General features: G+C 42.5%; 1 protein-coding gene across 2 annotated transcripts; it reads right to left on the reverse strand.

Moving 5' to 3' along the window:
- Positions 1 to 699: 699 nt before the first annotated feature.
- On the reverse strand, positions 700 to 23,103 carry LOC142887131 (growth/differentiation factor 11-like). 2 transcript variants are annotated; one of them, XM_076024479.1, is made up of 3 exons: positions 22,041 to 23,103; positions 8,158 to 8,531; positions 700 to 4,159 (listed from the first exon to the last, which is right to left on the reverse strand). In XM_076024479.1, exons 1-3 carry the CDS (start codon positions 22,453 to 22,455, stop codon positions 3,779 to 3,781), a joined length of 1,170 nt encoding a protein of 389 aa, XP_075880594.1. In that variant the 5' UTR covers positions 22,456 to 23,103; the 3' UTR covers positions 700 to 3,778. The 2 variants fall into 2 exon arrangements, with proteins under 2 accessions (XP_075880594.1, XP_075880595.1); XM_076024480.1 differs by having other exon boundaries at positions 700 to 4,156; positions 22,041 to 23,100.
- Positions 23,104 to 25,508: the final 2,405 nt, after the last annotated feature.

A 25,508-nucleotide genomic window follows, 5' to 3' on the forward strand; every position in this document is an offset into this window, starting at 1 on the left:
AGTGAAGTCACCAAGTCACGATACTGCATGTATTTGAATCAAACGAAGCTGAGGTGTGAGGTGAGTTGAGCGAAGACATGCACAGAGCCTGCAAGCTGACAAAAGGACCCAGCATGGAATCAAACCCAGGACCTTATTGCAGGGAGGCAGCATCACACAACTCCACACCACGGTGTCTGTGCTGTGTAAGTGGAGCGTTACTTATTTGAAAAGGGCGAAGGCCCACAGTTGAAAACCAGTTGATCTACTGAAATACAAACTTTTAATGCCAGGCATTAAAACCAAAAGTGAATTGTGCATCATAGACAGAGAACTGCATATATAAACCCACAAAGACAAGAAATCCAAAGTCTTGTGTCTTGGACATCTAATTCTTAAAATTGAGACAACTGTGGCTTAATTAAAAAGCTTCATCATCATCACCTTCCTCAGCAAAGTGAAATGTATATTTCATTGAAGTGTTGCAGCCAGACATTCCTATGACTACAACTGTTACTCCTGATCTATTTTGAGTAATTTTTCTGTTTCACTGATAAACCACAGAAAGAGAGTCCCCGGATGAAGTCAGCTTTACTTGTTGCAACAGCGAATCAGTGCAAACGTTACCCTATTGTTCCCTTCATTAAGACGTTGCTTAAAAAGTTAACTGACATTAAGAGAGAGAAAAAAATCTGCCTTAGAGAGAAAAGGGACAACAGGTCATAAGCTAAATAAATGATTTATTGTACAAAAGAAAATGACAGCAAATAAACAACAAAAAGCAAAAATAACAATAGAACAGTTATCCATATGCACATCCATTAAACTACAAAATTGGGGTATTCTTTTCTTTTAAACTACTCAAAAAATTTTGGATGGGGAGGGGTGGGGGAGGGGATGGGGCGGGTGAGGAAAAACATTAGAAGCGGTGAACCTGTCCAAAACATGATAATGTCAGCGTTTGGGTAGGTATTTACATAGAAATGTCTTACCTCATATAATCATATGAAAACGTTCTCACACGTACCAAGATACAAACACTAGAATTCAAAATGCAACATCTCACCAAGCCGCAGATCTGGGGCACTACTAATCATTTATTTTGACCACACTTCGCCATAGCTGCTACCATCAGTCATTCAATCTGGACCTGAGAGCGAGGGGACCCTGTGGTTTTAGCTATTCCCTTTTTTTTCTCTTTTTTTTTCAGAGGGGTAACGCCGGCTGCGTGAGCAGGGGGGGTTTTGTAAATGTTTGCACAGATTATTGTTTTTTTAAATGACAAATTGAATTGAAAAACAAAACAAAACAAGCATAGGTTTTGGACTAAACTGAGGTAGACAAACTTTGAAATGCATTGTTACTAATATCAATAAATAGATAATTGACCAGTTGAATTACTTCCAACCACTGCCCCCCCTCCCCCAACAAAAACAAACTTTTTTTTCTCCTGCCTTTGAAATGTTCTAGCATAGTCCTGCGATCACAACACACGTCGTCCTCTACTTTGGCTAACAATCCCTGGGTACTCTTCCCATTCTCACATGGGTGCTTTCACTTAAAATACACACATTAGGCATAAACAGGTTCACGCAAGCAAGACAGCAACACATTGTTTTAAGTGAAAAGGACGTCGTCGTCGTCGTCGTCGTCGTCTCTCTCTCTCTCTCTCTAACATGGTTTACAGGTTAGAGTTGGTGGGTTGGGCCATTTCCAGTTAAAGCATCATAAATTCACTTTTATACACGTGACTCATCAGTCACAGTGGGCAAAGAGGCCTTTCAGGCCCCTGGAACAGCATGTCCAGGTTCTCAATTTGGATTAGAAGTGTGTGTGTGTGTGTGTGTGTGTGTGTGTGTGTGTGTGTGGACAGGCCCCCGCTTCGAAGAAAGATGACGGGAAAGCGTGATGGTATCAAAAAGAAGTGATAACCTCTCTAGTTTATGGTTGATCACCAGAAGCTTGAATATTTTTTTTTCTTTTTTTTTTTCATTTTAAATCCTATACTATACAAGCTCTCTTGTGCTTGATAACACACAGACAACAGTTAACCTCCTCACGCCATGAACATCTCATAGTGCAAAATTTATTGTTGGTAAGGTATAGTGCCCCCAAAAAGGTTTTTTGTACCCCCCTTTTTTTTTTTAATATATACATATATTTCATTTATATATAACGTCAGAAGGCTCACCCTTTATCCAACAGCATAGTGCTTTCGTTTACAACAAAAGGATGTCTTTGCTTTGACATCCAGGAAACAAAGACAGACTTCAAGCAGACAAATTTACTCTGTTGTTAAGCACTAACAATATATTCTCTATTGCAAAGGTAATGATGTGATACACGTGGATGAAGCAAATTAAAAGGAAAAATAAATATGTTTTCTAAACTACAGTCAGTGGCTGAGTTACAATCTTTAGAATTTTCTTTTTGTTCTGTCTGTTGTTTTGCTCTGTAGGTACTTGAACTAACTGAGACCGGCGTTAAGACAAATGAAAAGAACTAGTCTGCTGTGACATTTAATGCTACTGCTCCTCAGTATTTCTGGATTTTGTTAAGTATAAGTGTGTAAACCTTGATTGAAAAGTTCTAGCTCTGTGTTGTGCTATCTTTATCTCTTTGACTAACTTAGGTTGTAGCGCAATAAACTTTGACACCCTCAAGAACATTGTATCAGGGTAAGAATTCTTTTTCATCTTATATTTTAATTAGACACACTGAATTAACTTCTCTCTTTAAACACTTAATGCATTTTTTTTTTATTCCCTTAGTTATAAAAGAAAGGAAACCTGCTGGGTCTTTGTCTTCTCACCCCCCCCCCACCCACCCCCACAGTGACACTGGATGACTTTTGTGTGCAAATGAAAACTAGAAATCTGTATTTTGGCGGAACCGTTGAAGCGACTTCAGCGGGTCGTGAAGAGTCCAAATAGTATATCCGCTTCTTTCACTTTTTCCTCGTCGAGTTTTACAAGAGTAGAAATAAAAAAAGATCAAAGAAAGTGTGAAAGGTTTTGTAGATGCTCAAGAATGTCGCACCAAGGTGTCATACATTAATAGAAGGTAAAGGTTTGGTTTTGGATCTCCTCGGCACATCTCTAGAGCACATCTCGAAAAGTCTGTAAACAAGATTTTGGATTTATACTAAGTGTACGCTTGTGATAAACCCTCCACGCGGTGGCATGCATTCTCTCCCTTTCCTATGGATTGCAAAATAAATCTCATCAGGCCCCCTTGCAATTGTTTTGTCTTTTTTTTTGTGGCTTAGAACTCACCCCGGGACGAGGAATCACGACGAGACCTCTTTCAGCACGTGAAGGTCGTTGTTTCAGACGTTAACATTAAACAACTTGCTTTTAAGATATTTTGTTTTTTTTAAACGCTTACATCTTTTGCCATCGAATCCTGACACTTAACAAAGATGCCATAGAAAATCTTTTAAAATTCCACAAAAGCTAACAACATACTCTACATCATAGTTTAGCCATCTTATTTTCATTTTCTTTAGCTGCTCCACATGGTCGACCTTTTTAGATCATTCATAATTTACTGTCTCCCCATCTGTCTTTTCTGACTCATGTTCATTTGTATCTTTTTTTTTTCTTTCTCTCGCACAGTTAGAAGAATCTATTTACTGAATGGAAGGTGGAAACCCCAGTGGAATGGTTTGTGGCAGAGGAAGGAGAGTGAAATCTGGTGCCTAGGGATGGGTTCTGGTGCCGGTGGGAAAGCTCCGTAGAGGGTGTGGTCATGGTTTGATGCAGTGGTGGCTGTACATAAAACGTGCATTCCGTGTAGCCTAAGAACAGCCGCATCTGTCCACCACCATCCCTGGGATTTTCCCGTGGATGATCTGCTGCTTGTCGTTGAAGTAGAGCATGTTGATGGGGGACATCTTGGTCGGGGTGCAGCAAGGCCCTGCGGAGCCTCTGGGGTTGGCGTGCTGGACCAGGTGTGTGTGCGGGTACTTCTGCATGAACATGTACTCGCACTGGCCGGAGCAGTAGTTGGCTTTGTAGCGCTTGGGCGCGATGATCCAGTCCCAGCCGAAGGCCTCGAAGTCGACGGTCAGAGGGTAGCGGCAGCAGCGGGACTCCGTCGAGTGTTCGTCGCAGTCCAGGCCCAGGTTCCTCCGTGAGCGCTTGGTCGTCTCCAGAACTTTCACCTCCAGGAACGGCTGCTGGAATCAGGGGGGAGGAGGGGAGGTCAGGGAGGAGAGAAAGAGGTGGTTATAAGAGAACAACGGGAGCAACCTTAGTGACAAATAGCCGATAAGGGCGGAGGTTATGAAAAATGGGATTAGGTGTATACAGTACAACCCCCCCCCCCCTCAGTTTAAAGCCTCAGCCTAGCTCAAGAAAGCCAATACTAGCCGATACCTCTGTTGCAAAGTCACAGGACTCCAAACGACAATAAAAATTGAGCAGAACATTAGAGTTGTTGCTGTTGCTTGTAACTATGATGGCGTAGACGCTGCTTTTGTCCCTTTGAAACACTACAATTGCAAGTCACAAAGAGCGGCCGGGTCATTCCAAAGACTATAGTAACGGTACCCATTGCCTCCCTGCTTGGCGCTCAGTATTTGGGGTTGGATTTTGGGGGGGTTGGATCACCCAAACATTGGAGAGCACAGCTGTGCCGCTGCTGCTCACTGCTCCCAAAGGGCCTGATGGGTCCAACATGGAGGACAAATTCCACATCCTTCGGGATGTGACAATCAGTGGGGATCAGTGGGAGGTGGTACAAATTCAGTCAGGACAAACGACTCAAACTACACAATAGGGAATTATCATGCAAAGCAGATCTGGATGTTACTTCTCAAATATATAAAAGAACACAATCTGACCTACAAAATCCTCCTGCACAACCAGCAGTCCGGTCCTTCAACACAGCACTCCAAGTTAAAAACCTCCCACTGTAAACTGCTGCAAACAGAAAAATCTACTGCTGCTCATGTTTTAAGTAATGCACACTGGTGAGCATTTCTAACTTTGGCCAACTTGGGCTATCATCCATTGTTGCTTTCAGATGGGCTACAGATAATAATCTCAAACAGTGTCACAAACAAAATGTATCTCTTCCTTAGAAGCAATGCATCGAAAAGAAACAAAAAGTTCTTGGCCAAACGTCTTAAAAGGTTTTTGATTTTTTTAGATGAACTGAATTTTTCAACTTTTGCCATAAACAGTTTTGGAGCCTCCATCCATCCATTTTCCATAGCTCCATGCTGAGCTCAGGGTCTTAGGGGTTTGCTGGAGCATTTCCCAGCTGTCATAGGGTGAAGGCAGGGTGACACGCTGGACAAGTGGCCAGTTCATCAAAGTGCCACATAGAGGCAAACAACCATTCACACTCACACCTACGGACAATTTAGATTTTCCAATTCACCTCACATGCATGTTTCTGGACTGTGGGAGGAAGCCGGAGAACCTGGAGGGAACCCACCCAGACACAGGGAGAACATGCAAACTCCACACAGAAAGGTCCCATGCCCGGAATCAAACCCACGACCTTCTTGCTGTGAGGCAGCAGCGCCACCACTGCGCCACCGTGTCGCCCTGTTTTTCAGCGTGTTTAAAGTAAATACAATATAACTGACCTGAATTTTTAGGTAAACATTGGAGGTTGACTGCAATTTAAAGTGTGCCATGGCTCACAAAAGCATGTGTTACTATATACAATGGTTATGATTTTTATTACAAGTCTATCATCTATGATATTTCCGCATTTTGAAATTACACAATTCAAATTTCAAACAATCTCCAAAATGAACTAACCCTAACCCTAACCCTAGATAGCTAATCATATTCTATTGACACAAAACTAATGTGTAACCTATTGACTTTCAATGTCTATTTTAGGTGTTGAATTCCAGCTAGTTTCCTCACTGAGCGATTCATAAAGCAACTATGCGCCTATTAGAGTAATTTTGAAGTAATTTTGAGCTTAGGGTAATATTTATTCCATGACAGAAATATCACAATTAGCAATAAGTACTGAAGTATTGAGTATTAGTAATAGTAAAATCGTAAATAGATAAATCTCTGTTTGTTTTTACCTTTACACCAAAATGAACCTTTTAACCGAATTTAAACATTTCCAACCTAATCATCTGCAGGGTAACGAAAACAGAAATAAAAACATGATGTTTGCATTCACTGCAATGGCCCATGTGTGCCCCGACTGAGTCTACACTTCTCAAACATTAATGGCCAACTTCTGTATGCTTCTTTTGACCTCTGACCCAAAAGGTCATCTGCAGGCTCCAATAACCTTGACCTTTGGAGAGGCAAGCGTATCTAATATTTCACCCCATCGTGTTTGTTTTATGAAAGCCCTCTTCTCGCCACAGTGGTTCCAGCTGGGTCACAGGTTCTCAAAGAGGGAATTCAACTGAAATACTGTTTGAGGAGTAAACATAGGCTTTTGTTGTTATTAAAAAAAAGCCTAGTGACAGATACTTTTTTTTTTTTGCTTGTTGTGTTATGTTTTGTTGTGCTCCACTTGCCTGTGTTTTTGAACTTTTCCCTTTTCCGTCAAAGAATAATACTGCACACTGCTGTGTGCTCAGGGGGCAGCGATTTATTGGCCAAGACACCAGAGCTGACCTCTGATATGTGTGGTGTGGATCTGACCCAAATGACCACTTGGTAAATATTTGGTGTTGCTTAACTGGGATGAGTGAGACCACATTATTCAACATAGATTGTTGTACATAGCTGACAGTCGCAGTAACTCTGGGATTTCTCACCAGATTAATGTTTCACGGGTGGTTTTGCTTCGACAATGAAGGGGGAAGTCGACCGTGCAAACACCCTTCTTTACTTTAGAATAAATCCAAGTACATTTAAAACATGTCCCTGCATATGGGTGATGGTCAGTTGAGTCTTTTCAACGTTAGGCTCAATGGTCCACATCCAAACAAGAATTAAGAAAACACAGAGACTGCTCAGAAAAGTGTGGGATCAACTCAATTCAAATTTCTTCTTTTTTGTGTGAGTTTCCTTTCTTTTTTTTTTTTTAATGACAGAATTAATGAAAATTTAGTCTTGTAAGGCAGTTTGACTACCAGTGCTGCATGTCTTAAAAGTCTAGTAAGGTTAAATTGGTTCAAATGTTGTCCACAGTGGAGAAGATGCACATTAAAGTCTCCATTCAAAACTGACCACTGTTTTATCAGATGTGTAAAACAGGATTGAACAAAACTCAGTATTTCCACTTTCACGGACTGTGTTTGTAAATGACCCCAAAAATATCTCCAACCTTAACTGAATTTCTTTTTTTTTACTTAAACATTTGTTGAATGATGCATGTGGGTTTTGTGATGGTGACTTATTTTCGTTCTTTCCATCTGTAGGAACATGTATGGACATCTTCCATCAAGTGCAGCAAATCTATTTTGTGACAAATTCGATTTATTTTTTCATTCTATTTGTTCTTCAGTTACTTTTGTACTTTGAAATAATATTTCACTGGGATTGCCAAACTTGTATTGAACTGCATTACAATAAAGTTAAATAAAGTCAGTAAAATGGTATAAAAAAGCCCATATGGATAATGATGAAGCCATTCATATTATTAGACATTAAAAGATGTTAACAGTGCAAAAATGTACTCTGAAATGTAGAACTGTGAAGAACAGGCATGGGCAAACTACGGCCAGGGGGCCATATGCGGCCCGTTAAGTTTTTTAATGTTGCCAGCTGAAGAAATTATATTAATATTAAGTAAGACATAAAATAGCTGGATTTCATCCATTCTTTCAGTGTTTTTAGAGTCATTTCAATAAAGAGCTAAATACCACGGGGCTTTGTTCTAACTTTGCTTTTGTTAATTTTTTGAATTGACAACAAAGCCCATGCTTTGTACATATCACTCACACATATTTTTCCTCCTATGAGTTGGGTCACCAAAACACTCCATCCATCTGCTCCGGCCTCATTGTCAAATTTTATTTTATTTTAGTTCATTGTGAGTTTGCTCACCTCTGGTGTAGAATCTATTTTAATACGAGTTTAGCGCCTTAACAAGTAGGGTATGGTGTTTCGGTAACAAATGACATAGGTGGACAATAACTGAGAACACTAGAAACTTGTTTTGGCATAAAATCAAACATCATCGGATCCCAGCCAGCCAGCCAGCCAGCCAGCCACAGTGGACAGGTCAGAGGGTCCTTACCAGTCCCTCCTCCCCGGGTCTCAGTGAAGTCACCGCCAGGTCGTTGCCGCTCTCGTCGAAGGCGTTGATGTTGATGCCCCAGTTGGTGTGCGGCTGCTTGAACCAGTTCTGCAGCACGTGCTTAAAGTCAATGCTCTGCCAGTGGCCGACCCGAGAGTTGAGCTCTATCTTCAGCGAGCGGATGCGGATGTGGCGGCTGCCCTGCTCGGTGACGGGCTTGAGTCGGAGGATCTGCAGGTAGACGGTAGAGGTCTGCTGCAGCGGCCGCAGGTACACCCACAGCTGGGCCTTCAGCACCTTGGTGAACATGAGCTTCGGGCTGAACTTGAAGAAGCAGCAGCTTGGCTTGCCGTTCACCTGCACCAGGGGCTCCGCTGTGGGAAGGAGGACAAGAACATGTTATTGTGCACAACAGTTGCCAAAGAGTCAAAGATTTTTTATTGTCACAGGTCATGTTGCATGGTAGTGAAATGGTGGTTTGTGGCAGAAAGCGATCGTGCATCATGCGGACGAAAGAAAGTGTCACTAAGAGACTTTAAAAAGTGGCAAGTTTAATATAAGTTCTACTAAAGGAAAAAGTTAAAAAAGATTTAAAAAGTGGCAAGTACAGATAAGGGTGTTTGAAGTGTTAAGACAATATAATATAATATAATATAATGTAATTATATTACAAGTAATCATTATATAATCAATTGTAATAAATAAATGCAAAATATGAATAATAATAATGTATAATAATAGTAATAATGATGATACTACTACTACTACTACTACTACTACTACTAATAATAATAATGATAATGTATAATAATAGTAGTAGTAGTAGTAGTAGTTATACATTATTATACATTATCATTATTATTATTATTATTATTATTATTATTATTAGTAGTAGTAGTAGTAGTAACCCGCAAATGTGAGTCAGCAGAAGATCATACTGCTTCACATCTCCAATTCTAAATTAATACTGCATTTCAAACATGCACTGCATCAGAGGAGAGTACGAGTTTAAAAAAAAGAATCCATATTGCTGATATTGTGATGGATGACAGATTCTGCAAATGTAACTTAAGCTAAAGTTAAGACCAGGCGGTAAATAACCTATTCATTAGTTTGCATTTTAAATCCGTACATTCCGTATTATACAGAATTAACTTGGCCAATGTTTTCATGCTCTGGAAGGATTCCTTGTCTTCCCTTTTTTGGTGTTTTGTTTTGGTATTTAGCTGTGATTAAACAGAAACTGACTGAGTGCCGGGCAGTGACGACGCTGCGGCGCCTCCGGAATGTTGCTGAATGTCCCAGATGTGAGAAAAGTTCACCCTTCCCTTCTGCTGTGTGCGCCACTTTTTGGGAAGTGCAGGCAAAACACACACACACACACACACTCACACACACTCACACACACTCACACACACACACACACACACACACACACACACACACACACACACACACACACACACAGGGTTGTGGAAATCAGTCAGGTTAGTGAGTCAGATTAGTGGTGATACTGACAGGCAGGTGTTCACTTCCCTCGAGGCAGCCATGTTTTTGTTCCCACACGTGTGAAAGGTGCAACAAAGCATCGGTTGCAACAGAATGAGTGTCTTGAGGGAGACAGTAAACAGAGGGCTAAAAAGGCTGTTCTCCAGAATCTATGAAAAAAATAAACATATGAGGCGTCCACTCAAGTGCGGATGAGAAAAAAATAAGGATCTGAATATCATTATTATGATGGGACCTTTAGAAAGATGTGAAAGTAAATTATATTAGTACAATTCAATTATGAAGTGTATATATTATATGAGTGTATTATATTAGCATACACTATATAAAGTATATTATATTCAAGCTGACTCCTTCCTTAAAACATTGAGACAGTTTATCAGCTTCAAAAAACTTCACTTGTGATGTGAAGAGCAAGTTTATGTGACCGTCACATTTGAACTTCAGTAGGATCGTCCCTGGATGAAGCCAAAACATTAGATTAAGTCACTCTCAAAAATTCACATGGCACATAACTGTTTCCTACAAAAAATAAAAACTGTCTTCTTGTTAGTTTCTTCCGTTTTAACTGTAAAGTCAAGGCAGGCAAGGCAGCCTTCTATGTCTGTCAACATTGTTTTTTCTTTACTGGAAGTAGTTTGCAGTAGAAAGCAGTTTAATGCTTCATACAATGCTGACTTCGCTTCACTTCGAGTCAGTCACACATTCTGAGACATCCTGGCAAGGCCAAAAATTATCAAAGGGTTTGGTGCTCAAGTCACACTGGTGTAAGGACTTGTGATATTCCTTGCATTGTGATTATAAACAGCAATTTATGTGTAAGTATGACAATGGGGGAAATTATATTGTGTTCTTTATTAAATAAACGTCCTAAAACAACAACAACAACAACAACAATATAAAACAGCAACACCTGAAATGACTTCTCTCCATCTTTTTCTTAAAGAATCACAATCAGTCTTTCAAATCTGCTCTTCTGGGCTGTGTAATAAGCACATGTGCTCCGGGTGCCGTGCTTTTGGACCATTCACTCAGGTTACATTTGTGATTACATCAAGGTTGGACAAACAGAGACATTTGCATATTAAAACAAGGATCAGTAATGGTGGCCAGTGGCCAGATGGTAACCTCAGATTCCCCAGGGTCAATCATAATGAAATGGTCTACCCCTTCATAACAACCAGCAAAATTAAAGCGTCCCAAGTTTCTCTCTCTCTCTCTCTCTCTCTCTCTCTCTCACTCTCTCTTTTATATCGTGGTTCACCCCAAATATATATTTGGGGAGTGGATTAATGCAGGGTTATGTCAGAAAGGACCAGGCACCTCCTAAAATAGGCAGATTTATTCCTGTCATGATCCTTCAGCTCGGCTGTTTCTGTGATTTGCGCCACATGCCGAATCTGCACACGGTTCATTTACATAGAGTTCCATCTGATAATGACATCCATCCATTGCATTCATACATTCATTTCCATGTAAAGCATTCATTTATAAAGGGAAATTTATTCTGCATCTATCTAGCATATCAATGTGCCAAGTGAGTACAATAGAATATCTAATCCGCCAGGGCCTTTTTCCTGCTAACTTCATGCTTCTTTAAATATATATATATATATATTTTAGCAAACAAACCATCATTTTCCCTTGTTTGTTTTAGCCGAGGACAATTGTTGTTTCTCGGTCAAAAAAAGGAGAAAAAAAACAGATTAAAAACTGTATGGACCTGTCAATCACTGCTAAATCTGAGGTTGCTCAGGCGACCTGAAAATGCTTCCTGGGTCAAAAGGTTATTTGGCACCTCACTCTAGTTAAGAAATGGGATCAGGGGTCAAAACCGTCAGCCTCTTTACATCTCGGGGATGCTGGGTGGGGGGTGTTGCTGTCCTAATAGCCAGATTGAGTTTGAAGGTCAAGGTCGAGCCTGTGGCATTGGTAATATGTCTTTCTTTGCAACATGAGTTTTTCTTTTTTGGTAAACCAGAAAGTTGTTTTTATTAAACAAAATCTCCGAGACACAAAACAGCCACAGTTTGTTTTTGTTTTGATCAGGGTGGAGACGAAGCAGCCAATAGTGATTTGTTTACCAGAGCCCAAATGACCAGGACAGAACACTGCACCGGCGCGCTCCATTTGTTTTTGTTTTCTTTTTTTCCCTTCACTAAAAAACGTGTTATAATTGAATTACGGTCATGCATTGAGAGATATGAATTCGGTGACGTACAGATGGACTGTCCATTAGACCAGTCCGGAGCGAAAAATTGAATTAGGGCCAAGTCAGGGACAGACGTGGTCCTTCAGCCTGTATTTCCATGGAAGTCATTAGTGAGTGTAAATTATACAGTGTCTCACGCTGGACAAACAATATGTCAATGTTCCTTCTGGTGGGTTGCTGAGGTCACAGCAATTAACGTGGCTGGTGTTGTGTTTGCTCATCAGCACAAAACTGGGAATGAATGATTCTGCACTTTGTTCCGTGTGTATTGTGATTACTACATTTGCTTGTTTCCGCAGATGGTGGTTGACACAGTCAAGCAAATCCTCCTTTTTGCTTAGGACCAAAAACAATGTTATTTTCTAAAGAAAAGCAGTGACTGGGGGGAAAACAGTAAAAAAAAAAAATAAATAACAGAGCAGCAAAGAGTTGCAGCCCTGAAACAATACAGAGGATTTCTTGAGCCTGGAGAAACGTGAGAAGCCCAGCCTGCTGTACACCTTGATCCAGTTAGGGACCTGGTTTATTAAGCACACATGGACAACATCTGAGCGGTGTCACCTTACACAATGACTGCATTGATGGATTAAATCAATTGGTGCCTTTATTGGACGCTATAAGAGCAGGAGTAAAACGGGCCGAGGTACAAAGGACGAGCGGCTGCAGCTTAATTACAACCTACACAACATCTTGGCACAACATTGTGCTCATGCCTCGGCGCTCAGCCTGTAAAGATCAGAAAGGGACTGCAGGACGTTTTAATATTCCAACCTGCGCTTACTTTTTTCTTTCTTCCCGCTTCTGCTGCTTCGGCTAATTTTTTGATGAAAGGGCCCTGGATTTTACAGCGAGCGTGCAGATGTTTTCAGGGCTCGGTTTACCAAACGCTCGGCCTCCGTTGGGAGTTTAGTATTTTAATGCTCTTGCAGGTTTTAGTGCCCAGCCAGCGCCACCTACTGGATTTCTTCCTCGCCGTCGAAGCTGGAGATGGACGGGAGTTTTTTGGGGGCCTGAAACAGAGGCTGTGTTTTTCCAAAGGAAACCGGCCTGTTTGCTTTTCATCCTCGCCTTTCCAGCCTACTTCATTATTACAGCAGCTTATTTCCCTGTGGTATAATTGCAACATATGCAGTGCATGAATTTTACAGCCAGCAGCACGCAAGCAGGCCCGCAGGTGGGCCAATCAAACATCTGGTGGACTCCCTGGATACCTGTTCCTCATAGTTAGTCCGCAGCTCCCTATGGGGAGACATATAGAATATAAGGGTTTATTCCCCGCACCATCTGTCTGCTTTGATAAAACTGCAGCCCACTTTGGAAGTTAAATGGTTTTAATAACCAAATACCTGTAATGTTACTGAGGGGTGCAGAAGCCAGTTAACCGATGAAAACAGATGGGGGGTGTTGGGTTAAGGTGCAGATGAATAGTTAGCACATGTCCCCGCTAAGGGGGCTTCAGTGCTGGGAGTGTAATGAAAACACAGCTGAGAATTCTTATTGTCTTGATGTATTTGTAGAATTTATTTTTCCATTCTGCATTTTTTCCATGAAGATCGACTGATGCTGTTACCGCACTGCAGAGTAACTCTTTTGTGCTTAAAAAAAAACCCCAAACAAACCCACAATGACCCTGTTCAAGGGTCACATGATTGTGGAACCAATGGGCAAAACCAACAAAGTGTTAAAATCATTTTAGGTTTTCCGTCCAGAAGCACAACAGGAAAGCCAATCAAACTTTGGCCCGGATTCAAACATGCCTTCACACTCAATTCAAATATTTTGAAAGATTTGAAATTTAGAAAAAGTAATAAAAAAGAAAAAAGTTTAAAGATTTTCGTCCAACTCTGTAAAAGCAGTCGTGTCCATGTTGCGCGCAAGTACCAAAAAAAACTTGCCTGCCAGTGGTCCAAACAGCGCCAGGAGAGAAACAATCACTTATTGTTAATTAATGTACAAAATGTATTATGCATCATGGTTTTAAATCCAGATAGAAGTTTCATTTGCATATATATCTATATTTTCTTTTCTTAATGGGAAATGCAAATGTACCATTTTGTGGTCAGTGTGTGTTTAGGAGCCTTGGCGTTGAATAAATGTGACTCCGGGGTATCCCCACGCACCTCAGCATATTAATCATCGTGACACGTTCACGACCCTTCTAATAAGACAGGGGCCACAGTGCACCCCCTCAAACATCCCATCCCACCCTCTTTGTCTCTTGGCCGGTCCCAAGGGACCGGAGAGGGTGGTGGGGGAGGCCGGCCTGCACTGGGAATGGAGAGGGAGGGGTCTGCTGCTGCGGTGTGTGTGTGTGTGTGTGTGTGTGTGTGTGTATGTGCGAGTGCGAGTGCGCGCGCGCGCGTGTGTGTGTGTGTGTGTGTGTGAAGTTAGACCCCCTCATTCAGAACTCCTCCCTTGGGACAACGGCAGGCACAAGACTCCTATTAGGACTGAGCACAGTAGCCCCCCAGGAGCAACAAAAGACACCCCCCTAAAGCTGCCTGTTCTGCCTTAACATACACACACACACACACACGCACGCACGCATATAGACACACACACATGAGGAAACATACAATCAGTCTTAAACACACAACATATACGAGGTCCATACTGACCGTCTCCTCTAAACAGCTCATTGTTTGGCATGCGCTGAGGGATGTACGCTTGTGTGTGTGTGTGTGTGTGTGTGTGTATGTGTGTGTGTGTGAACCCGTGCGTGCGTGTGTGTGTGTGTGTGTGTGTGTGCGATGAGACAGCGGGACATTTCGCAGTATAGGGCAGCAGGAATACAGAGAGAGCGTGCAGTGAAGTGCAATAAGATGGACAGCTGGACAGCAGGAAGCATGCTGGGATCTCACCGCCTGTGTGTGTGTGTGTGTGTGTGTGTGTGTGTGTGTGTTCGTGCGCGCATGCGTGCACGTGTGTGCGCATCCACACATGCATATGTTAATGTCAGACGACAATCTCCTGTTCTGCCAAAGTTAAAAATACAGAGTGTCAAACAAAGAGACGCGAGACTGAAGTGTTGATATTTTCCTTCCTGATTCAATCTTCAGCTGTTTCTTCACACTCGGTCTGAACAACGGAGCACTTTGAAAACTGCCTTGCAAATTATATACGTCATCATTAATTGCAAATGATCGTCCTCTCATTATCATTTGCTATTAAATATGACAGATGGAAAAAGAAAGAGAAAAAAAAGAGAAACAGAAATTGCACTCTTGAAAGAGGAAAAAGGAAAGAAAAAGGGCAACAACCACGAGCAGAAACTTCCTTTTTTTCTGCTATGACAACAACTGTGGAGTAAACAAAAGTGCAACCCACAAGCTTGATAGTAGTTTTTTTTTTTGTTTTTTTTGCTGGTGCCCTGTGATGTGCTGCGACATGCTGGTGCGTCTCCAGCACTCAGTTTGGCAGTGACACTCTGCTGGGTTCAGAAGTGGACGAAGCCCTGAGGCAACACTTTCAACAGAGATGTAGCACTGTGGTGACTGATGAAAAACAGAAGGCAGAGCGTAAACACTTGAGGGGCAGCTGAGTCTCTCTCGCCCTTGACTCTAATGCTCCTGGATTGGCCGTGAAAGAAATCAACTCACTAGCGTTTTCGTATTATTCGAAGAATGTTCATACGGAGCCTTCGCCATCCTAAAGTGAACGTTGGCGTTCAACTTAAAATGCTTTAAGTACAAATGCAGCCTTGGTCACTGTGAGATAAAGTGAGGACACAAAAGGTTAATAGATTATTTTTTTTTTAATTATCTCTAATGATCATCTTGACAAGATTTTATTTTAGTATCAATCCTTAAATCCTAAAAAAAAAAAGAAAGAAGAAGAATTTCATATAGACTTAGTTGCCATGTGTACATATAAACTGTTTAGCTGTGAAGGAAAATCTGTCAGATAAACTGAAATAACACAGCACCAAAAAAAAAACAACAACAAAAAACAAAAAACCTCTCTGTTCATCATTGTGGTGATTTTGGCAGTCAGAGGATTTCTCACATCAGCAGCTACATTGTTATTGTGCCCGTGTGGATGAGATGCCCAAATTTTGGACACGTATGTTTGTTTGTGGCCATAACAGAAAGAATGACTGAGCGGTGAAGCAACGTCCTCCAGGCCAGAGAGTCGCCACTGGCTTGTGAGGACCAGTAACAGCTACAAGTCAGTCTGCATCAAGACTTTATGACAACAGCAACATGAGAAAAGAGAGGAGGTTGACTGTGCATGTTGTGCATTTTACATGCTTCGCACCAGCTACACAACAACAACAACAACAAAACAAATCAAATATGACAAAAACAGTAAATTCAGAAGCGTGCTCTGACTTTAGCAATCATGAGCTCGGCCTCCCTGCTTGAGGAAAGCAATAGGATGTTAATTGAGGGATATTGATTGATAAAAAAAAAAAAAAACTAAAATTACTTTATAAGTAATAATTCTTAAACGTTTTCAAATGAGTTTGTGGTCTCTTGTCACTGGAAAACAACAACTACAACAAAATATATAACGACAATGGCAATCGAACCACAATCCCTTCGCAACAGACCATCCAGTTGATTGGAACACAAGCATCTGATTCTACTGCTGTCTGTGAGGGCGTCATCAGACATTCTCCCCTCGTCATGTTCAGAGATTAACAATCCTTAAAATGCATTTTTTTATTTTATAATTTTGCTGCTTGGTTCTCAGTGCAATGATGGCTGTGATGATTACCGCATGCACCATCCACATTTGTCTTCTGACTGAAGGATTGGTCCAACTTTCGGATTCAACACATCAATAACTGCAGACGAGGCTTTGGTCGTTGCCATAGTTGAAGACATATATATGTATGTATGTATGTATGTATATATATATATACATATATATATCATTAAGGCTCTTTTTATGTCTACCATTGACATAAAATTCTATAGTTTGATTCATGTTGAAACGTTGCAATTTCTTTTTTGCCTTCTCCCTTTCAAGTCACTGCAAACACATGTGCACGCACGCATGCGCGCACACACACACACACACACACACACACACACACACACACACACACACACGGAGCGCGAGCGGGGAAACAATTAGTTTCATTATCTTAAAACTCATGAAAGATGCAGCATATTTCTTCCTGCGAGTCTTTCACTTTGAGCACACTCAGTCTCCCCGAAGCCTCCCAAATCTGTCAGAGTCTCAGCCAAGAGCTTTCTTTAAAGACAAAGTGTGACCAGATTGTGCCAACCCTCCCTCGAGGCTGCATTGCTCTGCATATACTTTTCCTGGAAAAATCGAATGCCACGTCGACATTGGTCCAATGAGACGCGCCGCGCGTTATATAAATGTGGCTCGCCCTCTCTCCCTCTCTCCCTCTTCCTCTCCCTCTCTCTCTCTCTCGTCCCTGAAGAAACGGCTCCAGCGGAGCATTTCCATACCTTTCATAATGAACTTCCTGGGGGTGATGCGGCAGGCAGGCAGGCAGGCAGGCAGGCAGGCAGGCAGGCAGCAGCTCAACCACAGGTGATAAACACATTGAGAGCGGCTCTCTGCCCCTCGCCAGCCTGCAAGGAGGCTAATTAAATTTTAATGTAGATAATTGTGAGCTAATCCATTGTTAATTGTGCTTCCTTTCGACACAGTGGCTCCCTCTTGGGATCTCAGCATTATGCCCGCGCAGCACTTCTGTAGCTTAAATGCCTCTTAGATTTAATGGACTCCACCATAAAAACTGCAGCTCCTCGCACATGACCACACAGAGGTTGAACACGTCCGCCGACAATAATCCCCTCAATGATCTCCATTTTATCTTCTCACTCCCTTTCACCTCCTCCTCCTCCTCCTCCTCCTCCTCCTCACTCGTGTCCCCCACACAGGGCTTAATTACTGGTGTGAAGTAATTATTTCCTTTATTAGTGAAACGTAACATCTGTTCCAGGTCTTTTTTAATTGTACCTATAAAACCCTTCCATGATTTCTGTCCCTTTAGGATAGGACGGGGCTGCTTGTTGCTCCCTGCGGACTCACTCCTTTCTTCCCTCCGTCTCCCCCCCCGCCTCTCCCCCTCCCTCCCCCCACCGCCCTCCTTCATACGCCCAGCGTGAGCCGAGATGCAACGAACTCGATCACATCCTGTAAAGAGGCAGGAGCAGCGCTGCTGCTGCCTGCTAGTCCATAAAGTGGAGGATTTTTGTTCCTTTCCTTCTCTGAGAGGACAGGTTTATTCTCGCACTGCCATATGCCGTCAGTGACAGCGACACACCCGCCCCTCGCCGCGCTGTGTTTTTTTTGGTAACCCTCAATTCTCAAAGCAACATTTCCCCAAATGCAAAGAGAGAAAGAGTGGCTGCAAGAACTGGTGGGCGGGAGCGTGGGAATAGGGGAAGGAGGGTGGAAGGAGTGAGATTCCGGAGGTCCTGGGGAAATTTTGCCTCCGTATTAATAGACTTTGGCCCCTTTGAAATTTTATTAGCCATAAAGTTGACAGTACGTTGTGCAATTTCTACAGTCGCGCAGACCTTTCTTTCCTTTGAGTTTTGCCTTTTTTTTTTAAAACTGAGTGGCCGAGCCCCCCCCCTCTCCTCCCGCCACCCCCTCAGCAACCACCCACCCAGCCAGTGTCCAAACAATTCATCACTAAAGTTTATCTTTCTCTCTGACTGATGCAAGCGACTACAAGGAGAACAGGTGTCATCGTCAAACTGAGACCTCAGTGGAATAAATAAATCTATAAAAACCTCACATAGTCATCAACTTCTAGCAAACACAGGCCAGTCAGTGGAAGACGGTCCGACTTCTGCAGCTCTGTCCTTTTAGCGCTCTCCCTCTTAATTTTTATGGTTCCTGCACCTTCAGGAAATGACCCTTTTATAGGGTCAACACTATAAAAGACTTGTTTTTTTGTGGGAGTGTGGTGTATGTGTGTGTGTGTGTGTGTGTGTGTGTGTGTTGTGGGGGATAACTGTTCAAGTTACTACCGGTTCGTCTTTTCTGCCAAAGAAAGAGAGCCGATGAGGTTAATAGTCTCCTCTTCCAATATATCACATAGCTGTGAACTCTGTGACCCTTTTTGTCAATAGGAGAACTTTTCTCTGGAGTGTGTGTGTGACTGTGTGAGGGTGTGTGTGTTCCATCACCCCCAGTGTGTCGGCCTTCACAAGTGGGAAAATGTGCATGGTTGCAAATGATTCCAGGTAGATGGCCTTTTTTTTTTTTTTTGCATACTTGAGAGTTGTGTAAGCTTTATGTGCTTTATCTCACTGGGATTACGCAATGACACCAGTGTGGCACTGCAGTAGTTACTCTACACCCAACTTTTTTTTTTTTTTGCTTGTTCATAATATCTCTTCCTTCCTGATGACCTCAGCATTGTTTCTTGGTTCAAATGTTGAGACATTTGACAAGAAACATAGATTTTCACAAAAGAAAAAAAACATTGTGGAAAGAAGACAAAGCTATGAACAGAATTTGTTTCGAGAGTTTTCAATATTTAGTTTCCAGTTTTCATGAAAACTCTGTCCTGATGTGCCGCAGCTGAATATTTATTGTGTGTGTGTGTTTGTGTGTGTGTGTGTGTATGTGTGTGTGCAAAAAACAATGATGAATAGTCTGCAATTAAAACAGCTCCAAAAAGACAAGAGAGGCAGACTGGGGAGAAGGTCACAAATAAGATATGGCCTGTTCTAATTTTTTTTTTTTTTTTTTTTGCACAGGTGATAAATGGGAGAGTTGGAGGGGTCACTTCTTCTCCCGCACGCCTCAGGCAAAACAAACTGGGTGCAACTCGGTGTGGGCAGTGACGCACCATTAGAAACAACATTAATCAATTAGCACACAACCAACTTGACTCGTAGGCGAACGCAAATAAATGGCTCAACTGAACACGCTGCAGGCACACAAATGCCGCACAAGAAAGTGACCTTGATAACCGTGTTGTTTTCCATGTGGGAGCAGCCAGAGGAGCGCGCACCTATGTAGCAAACGGCACGCAGGGAGATGTTCCCGTGCTGCGCTACGATATAAATAGATGTACTTTTCCATGAAATTACATAGTAATTACAGACCCGGAAGCATGTCCTATCAACACCCACTGTGGCACCCACGTACCTTAAGTGAATACTAAGAAGCAACTCTGGCATGGGTCCAGTTCACTATGTACCGTGTGAACCCACATGGCCCATCAAAGGCGCTGTGCACGAGTGCGAAAGGGTGACTGGGTTCGAGGTGATCGGGGAGGGGCGTTTGAAGTCGATCAGAGAAACGGGGGAAAGGCACTTTTAATCCCGTGGGATCGCGAAGGTGCCACAGGCAAAAGAGATGCACGCACTCTCGCAACTCTTCCAGGAGTGCAGAGGAAAAGAAAAGATGAGAAGAAGAGGGGAGGCTAACAGGGAGGAGGCGGGGGTGGAGAAGGGGAGTGGGGGGGGGGGGCGGAGAGGGAAAAAAAGAGAGAGAAGCAAATAAAAAAAAGAGCAGCTGACGTCAACAGAGGAGAAGCAAACACGGAGAAAGAAAAAGTGCTCTAACAAACGTGACAAAGACGGTGCTGTTGCCAGTTGTAGACTCCTCTGCATAGAGGATTATAAGGCATCATAACTCGTTATACCTTGTGTGTGTGTGTGTGTGTGTGTGTGTGTGGGTGTGTGTGTGTGTGTGTGTGTGTGTGTGTGTGTGTGTGTTCTACAATGCTGAAAACAACAAGCAGGCATTCAAAAAAAAAAAATAATAATAAAAAGAAATTCGCTTTAGTTGATGCTGCTTATTGTCATCAACATTTGGATGTTACCGAACAGGAAATTATCCAAACAGGCAGTGGACTGCATGTATGAGAAATGCATCATCACGTGCCACGAGCTGGGGGGAAAAAAAGAAAACACCCTTGATTTATGCAAACAGCTGTAGCGCTGTAGCTGCAGGTCATAGCGAGAAATAATCACAATGGGTTCGTGTGAACATTAAAACATGATGAAAATATGTAGGTGAATGGTTCAGTGCGGTTGCAAAATAAATAAATAGATAAATTAAAAAAAAACCGCTCATTTGCACTTTGTTTCATCTGCCTCGTGTGTGCAGAATATATTACGTGTGTAAATGCAGTTGAACCCGTCGATTCGCCAGGGAAAAGGTCACACACTCCCCTCGACCCTAAGTGATTCTCTGTCTTTGTGTACTCGTGGTGGAAAAAAAAAGAAGGAAAAAAAAAAAAAAACGAGCTGCGCCCATAAACTTCGCATTTAAAAGGCAAGTGCGTCCGAGGGTGGAGGAGGGGGGGAGGGAGGGGAGAGCGGAGGGGGGGGGGGGCGCCGCACGAGGGGAACAATAGCAGCTTTTTGGACACACTTTTTCTCACTGCGATGAACAGCGGGGGAACCGGTAGCGCCGCCTATAAAAGAGCGATAGAGCACAGCTGCCAGGGTTCAACAGTAATTTTATAAAACGTCTCAGAGGGCCCCGGCTGCAGTTTATTTGGATTTATGGGAAAGCACGAAGAGGGGCGAGCAAATTGTTTGGGGGTTGGGGTGCAAATGATCAGTGGGCCTCGCGATGTGATCATGACTCTCACAGATCTCACAGCCCGGATGGGTTTAGGGACGCGAGCGAAGCCCACGAGCGAGAGTGATGCGATAGCCGGCTATCACGAACGATGCACTTGACATTCACACAGACCTGCCGTGTGTGTGTGTGTGTGTGTGTGTGTGTGTGTGTGTGTGTGAAACGCGGGGTAATTTCAAAGAAGAAGGGGGCACTGAGTCAGCACAACGTTAAGACGTTGTGCGAACAGCAGCGAGCGCACCGTCATCATAATTACCACCATCACCATCACCATCATCACCACCATCATCACGATCATCATCATCATCATCATCACCATCATCACCATCCAAACAAAAGTTCATCTGGCGATATTGGAGCTGTCCTCCCTCACTGCCGCTCATTATTGATTTATCCGATCGTTGTGTAATCACTTTTGACAACAGCTGATCGCGCAGAGACAGAGTGAGCCCTCGAGAAAGTAGTTGAGGTGAGCGACTTTAATGATCCCTGCAGCAGCAGCAGCGGCAGCGGCGGCGGCGGCGGCAGCGGGCCTGTACGTGTCTCCTGCCACGCGATTACGCGCATGACGCATTTGGGAAGACAATATTGTTGCGAGGGGTTGTAAAAGTGCATTACTCACGCTCAGAGGCCATGGTGATGACGGACTCGGTGGTGGCGTGGTACTCGTCCTCCTCCATGAACTCGTCCTGGGACGACGCGTCCCCCTGGAAGTCGTGGTGGTCCAGGAGCTGCTGGAGCGGAGGCGCCTTGGGCAGCAGCTGGTTCACCACCTCCCGGCTGATGTTGGGCGCCTGCTTCAGGCGCAGCTTGCTCAGAATCTGCGACTTGATGGTCTCCAGTCGCAACACTTTGCTCTGCTCCCTCCACACGCAGGCGGAGCACTCGTGGGAGCCGGCGTCCTCGTCCAGCAGGGACAAGCCGGCGTCCGCGGGTGTCTCACTGGCGGAGGGCAGCAGCAGATTGGGCTCATCGCTGCCCGACAGTCCCAGTGAGACGAGCACCATCAAGCACAGTAAGAAGTTGTACCTCGGCATGACGATACGTGGGCACCAGGAGATGTAACTTTCCCCCCCCCTTCTCTTGCCTTTTATCTGTTTTCCCCCCACAAAAAAAAAAAACTTGCTTCACTGCGGTAAATCCCTTCTTCAGGATGTGCGTCGATCCTTGTCTTATCCTACAAAAAGGGCAGAGAGACTCGAGGACAAGCGTTTTAATCCAGTGCGATCACCCCGAAGTTGTTTTTTTTTTTTTTTTGTTGCGGCAGAAGGATGTTGTTGCAAATAAAATGAAACAAAAAAAAAATTAAAGAAAGAAAGAAGGAAAGAAAGTTCCGGAAGGTCTCCTTGCAGGCTGTTTTCATTGGAAGTTAAATGATCTGGTCTGATGAATGCATAGCGCGTCCACATGTAGTTTAATGGCTGTTTTTTTGGGGGGGGAGGTTGGGGGGTCTTCTGTACAATTTAGTCCATGGAGATGTATAAATGTTCAGAAGTGTCACTGAAAAATGTGCAAGAGCGGTCAAAAACGGGGCTCTTTATATATCTCAGCTGCCCGGTGTCGTAATCCGTCTCCATTGGCTAAGATTGCAACAAAAGGCTTTTAGGTCTGTCACCAAGTCAAGAGAGACAGAGCAGAGGGAGGGTGCGCGCACTGTCATGAGTATATAAATGTTTTTACAGTTCACAACGTCTTACTACATCGCATATGGATCAGTTGCGTTATTGTGAATAATAATAATAATAATAATAATAATAATAATAATAATAATAATAATAATAATAATAATAATAATAATAAGTCTCACTTTGCTCAGTGAATGATTTATTACACAGAATGATAACATCATAAATCCCTCTTAGATCTTCACCAAAAGAGGCGACACAGTCAAGCATGAGGGATCTTGGTTTGATGATGATGCTCTTTTTAAAAAAAAAAAAAAAAAAAAGTTGCACAAGTTTGTCTAACTCAAATCCACACCGATTGACTGAAAAAAGATGTGCTGCCTCTGGCCAAAGCAGATGATAAATTAAAACAACAGTGAACCTTTATAGCCCTACTTTTTATTTTAACACTTTAACACTTAAGTACACGCCCATCTCATTTTGGCGTGTCGAGTTCTACAGACAGAAAGACAAAACTTTGAATGAGGTTTTCAGGGATGTTGCATCCTTCATCCATATCGAATCAAAAGTGATTTACAAAAATAAAAAATACAAAAAACACCGTCCTGCTTTACCCCTCTTTTTTTTTTGTAAAACTTTGTGCATAGTAGCTTATTTCATTTATATGCACATTTGTTTGGTAAATATATATTTTTTCGACATTTGCTCTAAATCATGGTCAGTCACACTCATCTTAAAGCTAAATGTCTTTTAACTCAATGGATGGCGGTCAACAATTTATATTACTGCTGTGGACTTGTATTTATTCCACTTTAAAAATGACTTGGCTGCACTCGTGCACTCGCTCAAGCTCATCAGTGACCTACTAGCGTCACCTCCTGGAGGAAAATAATGGCGCAGCTGTATTTACTCGAGGCTGCGTTTTGGCGCACTAATGGGCCAAACAGCGCTGCGCAACCGGTCTACATTACAAAACCATGCGTCCATGTCACTCCCAAATTATTTGTTTGTTTCTTTGAAGCGCAGAGCTGGCTCACAGCCCAGTCATAAAAACATAGTAAGGAGCGTCAATCTCATTCTGAACATGATAATGTTATAAGAAAAATAATAAAAAAAAGAAGTTAGATTTCATTAGTACAGCATCTGGAAACAAATCCAAGGCACTGTGAGTCATTCAGCACCCCATGGTTTTGGTTCTATACTTCATAATCCTCATCCGCGGTTATTCAGAACAAGACGGAAGTTGTAAACCTGGTGACTCAGCAGTGACGTTCACAACTAAACACATCAGCTGTCATGTCAAAACATTACCTGAGATACTATCATGCTTGATATACTGAATGCACACTGTGTATTGTATTGTACGTTGACATTGCAATGAGCCTCCGAATGGATACTTTTAAATATGCATCCGTCCTGGTCAATAGTATCATCTGGACCCGATCACCTGGCACTATCACTTAAACCCATCCAAGTCTTCTAATAACCCTCAAAAGACATGCATCCCCATTGTACTCCACCTCCTTCTCATAGGGTGGGGAACTCTTCAGAGAAGTAGTGTGTGAATTAGGAATGTTAGCCTTTGCCATCAATTCTTTTGTTTTCCTAATATTCTCCGCAATCACTTCTTCAGATCTCTTCTTCTTCTCTTTCGCCGCCGCTAGCATCTTCTGTCCCTCATGTTAAAACAATTGCAGCATGGCAAGCTCGGTCTGTCTTTTTACCCTATGTTTCTGTCTGTTCTTACCTTTCTTCTGCTCAGCTTAACCACAAGTACTCACACCGTATTAATCACATCCAGGTTTAAGAGTCCCTTCTAATGGCCAAGGTTGGTCAATATCAATATGAGAATCTTCATCCAGCCAATATAAAAACAAATTAAAAGTTACATGCGCTGATTAAGATATGCAAAGTATGTTCAAAAAAAGTTTCTATCCTCCACAAATACACCAGATGAATTTTATTTGATCCTGAATCTGCTAAAAATGAACTATGAAAATTATTCAAAACAGCTTGTGAGTCAAATTCGAGGACCCAAGTTCAAACGCAACAAAAATGTAAAAAGAAGAAAATGAAAGAAACAAAGAGTTCAATGACTTATGGACTCTTGAGGTCCTTAAAGGCAAATGCAAAGTTTTTTTTTTAATTTTTTAATTTATTGTTATTATTATTAAACTATGAACTGAAATTAACTCAAGTGTCTTAGAAAGTTTCATTTAGGCCAAAAATAATTATCCTTCTTGCAGGAGAACGGCAGTTCAAAAAGAAAAGGATATTTTCACTCTACTTTCACCACTCCGCGTTTTCCTCTCCGTATCACAAGAATGGTTGGGAGAAGAGGGGCTTTTGTCACTCCTCCTACTAGGAGAAGCAAACTTGCTCTGCCTATTAAAATTGATAAGGGCTTCCAGTCTACTGTAATCATCACACATTGAACATCTTACTCAACTCTCCAAAAAAAGCAA

Source organism: Nelusetta ayraudi, unplaced genomic scaffold (genome assembly GCF_046127955.1).
Source record: "Nelusetta ayraudi isolate G7.1 ecotype Tasmania unplaced genomic scaffold, CSIRO-AGI_Nayr_v1 ptg000017l, whole genome shotgun sequence".
Lineage (NCBI taxonomy): Eukaryota > Metazoa > Chordata > Actinopteri > Tetraodontiformes > Monacanthidae > Nelusetta > Nelusetta ayraudi.